The sequence below is a fragment of the Danio rerio genome, chromosome 24 (genome assembly GCF_052040795.2).
Source record: "Danio rerio strain M-AB ecotype USA chromosome 24, GRCz13ab, whole genome shotgun sequence".
Lineage (NCBI taxonomy): Eukaryota > Metazoa > Chordata > Actinopteri > Cypriniformes > Danionidae > Danio > Danio rerio.
In genome coordinates this window covers 29,372,501-29,380,465 of record NC_141044.1, presented here as the reverse complement: position 1 = coordinate 29,380,465, position 7,965 = coordinate 29,372,501, and the positions used below count along the sequence as shown (strand labels likewise).

The 7,965-nt window shown below is 33.9% G+C and overlaps 1 protein-coding gene across 3 annotated transcripts in view; it reads right to left on the bottom strand.

The window, feature by feature from the left end:
• Positions 1–232: 232 nt before the first annotated feature.
• The window catches only part of tfr1b (transferrin receptor 1b), a 15,700-nt gene continuing 7,967 nt past the window's right edge, over positions 233–7,965 (bottom strand). Inside the window, exons 9-18 of one of the 3 annotated variants that reach the window (XR_015524425.1) lie at positions 7,317–7,456; positions 7,064–7,224; positions 6,368–6,484; positions 6,204–6,289; positions 6,057–6,120; positions 4,111–4,222; positions 3,934–4,024; positions 3,560–3,796; positions 2,583–3,460; positions 233–2,530 (exon numbers count right to left, since the gene is read on the bottom strand). Coding sequence is in view for 2 of the 3 variants with exons in the window: in XM_087308567.1 (XP_087164693.1) it covers positions 1,927–2,169; positions 3,311–3,460; positions 3,560–3,796; positions 3,934–4,024; positions 4,111–4,222; positions 6,057–6,120; positions 6,204–6,289; positions 6,368–6,484; positions 7,064–7,224; positions 7,317–7,456 (1,401 nt within the window). In the remaining variant the exon portion in view is untranslated. 3 annotated transcript variants of the gene reach the window in all.

The following is a 7,965-nucleotide window of genomic DNA, read 5'->3' as shown; positions in this document are numbered from 1 at the left end:
ATTTGAGGTAAAAGTTTTCATAGCAGTGTTTTATTTGAATTCTTGGGCTGCTGTATGTGATAAATATCAAGTCAAACGTCACAGAGCACAAAAGCTCGCCATATTATTTGCTTTGAATCAATTACTTTTAAAGTTGAATAAACATATTTGTCCAGTTAAGTGCAACTTTAAACAAAGTAATTATCTTAAAACTACAAATCTGAGAGGAAAGAAAACAATGAGAATGACAATAAACATTTGCAATGTCAGAATTTATTACAGAGCAAAAGTAAGGTTGACAGATTTTGCACACAAAGGTCAGGTATAATGATCCCAAAAGATTCTAACCCCTTCACCAAACACATCTTCAACATTCTTGAATGATCATTCCTGCTATTTACGGATAAAGATTTGGAAAATCACCCTTGCTTGACTAAGTAACAGCTCATTCGCAAGTTGAAATATCCAAGCAGCTTTATTTACCCACCACACACTGCTTAAAGCTTAAAGATACTTTGCTTTAATTTGATTAGCATTTCATGCACATTTTAACATGCTATGAAAGATGAAAAACTTTCTGTAACTTTCTGGTAAGTGCCACAAGGAAAACAGAGAGAGAAAAAAAGTTGCAGACTAGTATGCAATACACACTTGTTAAACATCAGAAGTGCCTTCAAACATGAAACCATAAATGTAAAATCAGCAGTACGCTAATCAGTCTTACATTACATTCTAACCATATGACCACATCCTCTTTTCAAACAAACACCTGCGTTATAAAAATAACAGGTAACAGAAATATGCAATTGTGTAAATTACACAAAAACCACATCAAGCTTTTAAAACAGAAACAAGCCAGAGAAGTGAAATCTGAGCTCAATGATACGTTGAAAAGAAACTTACTGTACTTCAACAACTGCCAAGATTATGCACCATAACAGAGCAAGAAAAAAAGCCACACAAAACCACGACAATGAAAAATAAATATGTACAAAAACTATGGGAAACACTGTCCCCGATAATTTAATCCACCCTATAGTGAAATATGAGGATCACTGCCCTCGATATAGACACGCTGGTAGGCAAAAACTACCTTCAAACACGCCACATTATGGAAGACACTGCTCCCGATAATGGTTTTAGAATAGAAATATAATTGTTACACAGAGATGCTTTTGTCACAAAAATGCTTGAGTCCTTGAATTTGGTCAAAATTGAAACTTGACTTGTCTGATTCATTATAATGTTTGCAGACATGACTTGCTCTTTCACTTTTTTTTTTTATAAAAGAGGAAGTATTAAAACAGGTGCTTTTTAAGCGTACTCCCTCAAGCACTTGTAACAAGAGACATTTCTTTTGCCAGCTGTTGGTAACGTGTATTTCTGTTAGCAGATGCTGCTTTTAAGAACTGACAGTATAACCGTCACAATTATGGAAGGCACTGCTTCCGATAATTAAAAAAAAGAAGACACTTTTATAGTGAACACTGTCACTGATAAATAAATAAGAAATAAATAGAGTATGCCCCCAGTTGGTCACAGAGGCTGAGATTGGGGGTTTAGATGAAGTGCGAAAGGGACTAAATTCCCAAAGTATCAGCCGAGGACAAACTTTATACTTATGTGCAACTTTATAATTAGCCAAGGATGATTTTGAAATCATCATTTGAGATCTTTCTGGACCTGAAATAATGCACCTTGAAATGGGAGCAAAGATGAAGACTTTGTGCTTTGGTTGCATGTTGTAAAATGTAGTCCAGTAATAATACTAATAATATGTAATACAATATCCCATTATAGTCCCTAATATGATTGAATAACTTTAATTAAAGTCATTTTTGGATTATAGGCTTGGTCAAAACTTGGAAAAATTTAATCGGATGTACTTCCGGATTACGTTTGTGCACAAAAGCATTGTGATGTTGGGCGATGCAGCACTGAAAGGCTCTAGATTTCATTGTCCAGGGACCAGATGTCTCCTGCCAGGTCATTGGCACAGCCCTGGATGCTCCAGGTGAGCAGAGCGAATTTGTTTAGCACCTGGTCGATGTCGAAGCTTGCCTTTTTGTCACGTACATCTTGTAGGTAATTCTCCAGGTCTGTGGCGGTTTGCCATCCATTCCCAAAGAAAATGTGGCGGAATGGGAAATCTCTTATTGAGACGTAAGGAGAGAGGAAATTATGCTCCACCTTAAAAGAGGGGGAGGAAAAACAAAAAGGAGACAAGGAATTGAGAACTTAGCTGAAGTCAATCTAGCAATGATACAAGACAGACCCAAGAATAAAGATGCACCGATCGAAACTAAAACACATTTGTTTATGGTAGAGATGCAACGAAATGAAAATTCTGGGCTGAAACCAAAACCAAAAACTCTGAATCACTGATACTGAGAGATGAAATATTGCAAGTACAAAATAATAAATTGGGGAAGAAAGGTTCTATCAAACATTTTTTAAACAAAAACTTTATAACTATCATTATTTCCCAATACATTAATATTATTAGCACTAAACAAAAACATCTTTTTTAATGCTGTTCTTTAAGTGCTACCTAGAGGCAGAGAGTGAATTTGCTACCTAGAGGCAGAGAGTGAATTTGCTACCTAGAGGCAGAGAGTGAATTTGCCTTTTCATCTAACCTGTCCACTGTTTTTATTTCGAACTGTTAAGACACTTTTACTTTATCTTTTTTAATTATATAATTAGTTAAATCACTAGTTTGTTAAGTTGATGTACATTGATGTGACTACAGTGCAATGTCCTGTAATGTTCCTATAATGGCCAGTTTCCACTGAGTGGAACTGATCATCTTTATCAGGCTTGCATTTCCACTGCCAAAAGTGTACCAATGGTCTGTTTCTGAAAGAATCGAAAGTCAGAAGCACTTTAATAATCATGCGCACGTTATTATCATGAGTTCAAAAAGTTCTTTATTACAAATACAAACGTGCGGTGAGCCCACACAAGAAAGTGAAACCATTTTCGATTTAGACGACCATGTAAACAAATAAATTCTGCTCTTCTTCTTGGCTTTGTGGCTGTTCATCAAAATGATGACAAGTTTTGTGTATGTATATGTATGTGTGCGTTTATATATATTACAATGTAATGTCTCACTTGTGTATTTAAAAATGGCGCTTCCTTTATTTACATTCTTCTGGCTTATGCACGAGCTAGTGATGCAACTTTTGACAGTGGAAACGGCCATTAAAACGTACCAAACCATACCATACCACTCAGTAAAACGGGCCATTAGTTATTTCCTATAAAATCACAGAACAAAAAAAGATCAGTGCATCACCTACAAAGAGAGAGAAAAAAAAAAAGTCACCTTCATAATACGGTTATTGATAATGCGACACATCTCCATGTCTTCCAGGTCACTATTCTTGATGTCATTGTTTAGTTTGGTTGCGGCACGACTGTAGGAGCTCTTTGCTGCGATCAGCCACTCAGTTGACAAAGTTTCAATTTTTTCAACCTGTTAAAAGAGAATAGAGAAGTGAGGATATTGTGCAGACAAAAAACTGGTAAGGTTTAATTGTACGTCATTAAAAAAACCTAAATAAATAAAAATCACCTTTTCACTTTTAAGAACATTAACATGATTGATGATGTTTTTCACATGGCTTTCTATCACACCGCCATACTTGGTAACGTCCAGTCTTAGGATTTGGTCATGAACGAGACGGAGGGCCATCTGACCAGCAACCTGAGCGGCAAGCATAGACAGCTCAACCACTTGCTGACCAGTGACAGAGTCCAGTCGCTCTTTAGTATCCATTTCGGTTCCAAAGTATTTATAGTCTGGAGTTGTCTGATAGAAGAAAAAAATAAATAATAATAAATAAATAAGCATGCAAACATTTGAAGTTTTATTTCAATTTTAAAAGCAACAGCAATTGTCTTATAATCACATCTGTAATCACAATGACAAGGCAATAAAATGATTACCCTAGAAGAAATGAAACTGAAAGACACTGATGGGATTCCAGAGAAGGTGAGAAAAGGATATGCACCATCATCCATCTGCATGTTCGTCAGACTGAAACGGATTCAGTCACAATTATATTAAGATTTACATTCATGATGGCAAAAAGACAAAACTAAAATTTGAGTAGATTTACTCACATGGATGAAAAATCTGAGCCATAACTTAGCATGGGTGCTTTGACCTTTTCCAGGGTCTTCTGCAAAAGGGTGTGCAACAAAGGACTGGCAGATGCTCTCAAGGAATCCTTACCTGTCATTTAGCATAAAGCAAGCATGTGATATTTCAAAAGTGCTGCAACAATTAGTGCCAAGAATTGAACAATTTTTGAAAGGGACCAGGTAAGAGTTAGAGTTAGTTAACTTCCAAAAGTTACAGAATATAATGAGGTTATATTAATCATTACTGGGTATATCCTGGAGCATATATACCTAATATTTCTGAACAAGGCAATATTATGATTGAAATATATTCACATAAGTTGCGTCTAGAATATTCCTTTTATGTTTCTGTATTTCATGTAACAGTACATTGGTTAATTAATGGCACACGTCATTATGCCCAATATGACACCATGCTATGTTCCCATCAGAATTTCATAGATCAACTTAGAGTTTGTCTTGTGTATTGCACCTCACAGCTTTGGGTGTTTCATTTGTAATTTTACAGAAGGTTCCAATGAAGTTAATTATTTGTTTGCTTGTATCCTACTATCCTTTCAGTAAAAAAAGTGTTACACAATGTTAATCAGACCCCCTAGTTTTTCACGATTCCTAGTGATGTTGTGGTGGTAATTCCCAGAAATTTGTTACCAACTTTGCGATAAAAAAAATTATATATAATAAAATATTTTAAGATATATATATATAAAAAAAAAATATATATATATATATATATATATATATATATATATATATATATATATATATATATATATATATATATATATATATATATATATATATATATATATATATATATATATATATGTGTGTGCAATCGGACACAAGGACACAAATCATAAAAATAAAGCTTCTTTATTTTGGTCTCTTGTCAAGACAAGATTTAAAGCTAATCCAATTTAGATTAATCCAATGGATGGTTGTATTAATTTTTATGTACAAACTTTTTCAAAATTCGCTCCTCTGAGCATTTGACATGTACCTCACTCAGGAAATGCTTCAGGGCTTCACCTACTGTAATACATCTAAAACACAGATTGACGTAAAACTTGTTACAGGGAACCGTTTTGGTTTTCTCTTGTTAACTGCAGAGAAAGAGTTAAACAAAATCTCTTATCGATTTCATGAACACCATAATACCAGCCATATGTGTAAAGCACAAATCCTTTACTTCACGTCACGTCCAGCGTCAGTCATCCTTGAACCAATCTCCATAATTGTAAGCTGCTTGCTTTTCTGTCTAATCTGTTGCTTTATTTTTTAGATGTTTGCTCCAAATTATTTGCAGTCTGAAACGCGTCAAACACACAAAACACCCAATTTGGCCAAAGGATGTCTTCACATGTAAATCACTTGCGCTTCACTCTTGTCTGCTTACTGCAGGCTGCAAAATACCAGTGCGATTATTTACATTTTTTGCAATTATTTTGCACTTAATTCCGAATTTTGCATCTCAAACATTTGCAACTTTTTGTTGATTTTGCGTTGGACATTAAGGTGCATACATGTTTATAGTGCACTTTGATAATAAAACAAAAATACTAATATACTCCACATCTTAAATTTATTTTTTTACTTTGGGTATGACTTGGTATAAAGGTGGATTAATGTAATTCATTTCAGAATATTGTTGAGAATGTAACATTGACAGAGTATTAAGAGACTGAAATTTTAGCATTCCAGCACACATTCATGTTAAATTTATTTTTGACAAACTTATGTAAAAGAAATTAATCTACATATAAGATCTGAGGAAAAGACAGTCACTTTAAATGCTGTGTGTTAACACAGGGTATTCATTATTCAATTGTGTTGTTGCAGACTAAATTAGCAAATCCATTTTAACAAGCTATCAATTTTAGTTTTCAAATGCAATAAACATGACTCACGCACAGTAAACTTACCACTAACAACACCATCCAAACTGATGTAGGTAAAGGCTTTTCTGTCCAGTGATGCCCAGTATCCCTTTATTAAAACAAATAATGTGTAACAATCACAAAGGCGTTTCAAAATACTTATAGACCAACACAAATGACAGTGATACAAACCTCAAGCCATTCAGTTGCTCCAACTTTACCAAAATCCCCAGCAGTCCAACTGGCGAACACAATGCTTCTCTTGGGTTTGAAACCCTCTACAGTAAGGAGGACGAGGAGTTAAGTGCATTTGAACACAGTGGACTGTATTTGAACACCAGTAGATGATAACACACCTTTCTTCAGCTCGTTGAAAACCCTCGCAAGCTCCATTAGAAGAGTAGTGCCAACTGCAGACTTGGCATATCCTGAGGTCATAGAGTCCCGCTGTGCTCCAATAACAACATAACGATCTGCCAGATTCAGACAAGCACAATTAATCGTATAAAACTTCAAATAACATTATACATTATCAAAATGGTCACGAATAGATTTTCAGAGGTTTTGATTTTGTTGAATAAACAATCACTAAACGTTAAAAATCAAAATGTGGCAATGTTTTTTAATGATAATGTGCCTTTTTTTTGACACTCCATAAGCGCCTCCCAATTCAAGATTGCTATGCAGTTTTTGCAAATAATCGTAAATGAAAAAAAGCACAGACAAAGCCTTCCTTTGTTTACATGAAGAGATTTAATTTATTAGTATAATTTATTTGATTTTGAGTTCATTTATTTAGTTTTCCTACATAAAACATACCACAATATCCTAATTAAAGGACACCTTTTGATTTACTGTTTAATATCACTTTGTACAAAAAAATATACAATCTCACGTTTGCAAAAAATATATAATTGTGAGAAAATCTCATTTTGAGATCAAAACTTTGAATTGGATTGAATCAGGAGGTCAATGAATCATTAAATGCCTAACATTATATTTCACATAAAAAATTTAAAAAGTTCAGATATAATCAAAATGCAGAAACTCACCAGGATCAACGTATCCTTTGATGACTCCAAACACATTATGAATCTTGGTGTCGACAAGCTTGTTATTGATGCTTAAAGCGACTTTGTTACTCTCATCTCCAAACTTGTAACTTGTGAAGCCACCCTTAAATTTACTTGGAACTTCGCTTCCTCCCATTTTGCTGTGAGAGATTTAAGAACACAAAAAAATCTTTAAATTTCATAAAACAGATAATAAAAAAATTATCAAGGTAAACTAAGACCTATGAAATACCTTAATATCTTGCGTGCCATGCTAGCAGGGATTGTCTGAGCAAGTATTTCTGGAAGACCGGAGGACTTGGCAGGAGCAAACTGTGTGTGATTAAACGATGGGAATCCTGGGGTGTAAGGATCACCTGATCCCAAGTGGACCTGTTATCAATGATGAGATACAAAAAAAAAACATCAGAGCAACATTTACGTGACAATGTCTTCAGTTAAAAACAAAAACATGCATTTTAACTATTTGTTTACATTCATTAAAATTGTTATATCTTTAGGCGGTTCAAAGTGACAATTTTTGCAAACTTACAATACACGATGTATTAAATAAAAAAAAAATTACTTTCTTAAAAATGCATTTTAAAGAGGTAATGTCATGCACATACATATTACTCATTTGCTCTATAAGGAAGCGTACATAAATCATAATCTAATTTTTTATATATATATATTTTAATATTTAGCATCTTAAAAAAAAAATCTAGATATGCTGAATAATTTGAAAAAAATATATATATACTATAAAAGTTCATCTAATTTTTGGCTTGGAAATGTGCTGGGTTCACACCAAATGTGAACTTAAAGTATTTGTGCAAATTGATTGCAAACAACGTCAATGCAAAGCTATGCAAATGACATGATGCTTTATGTCTCATGTG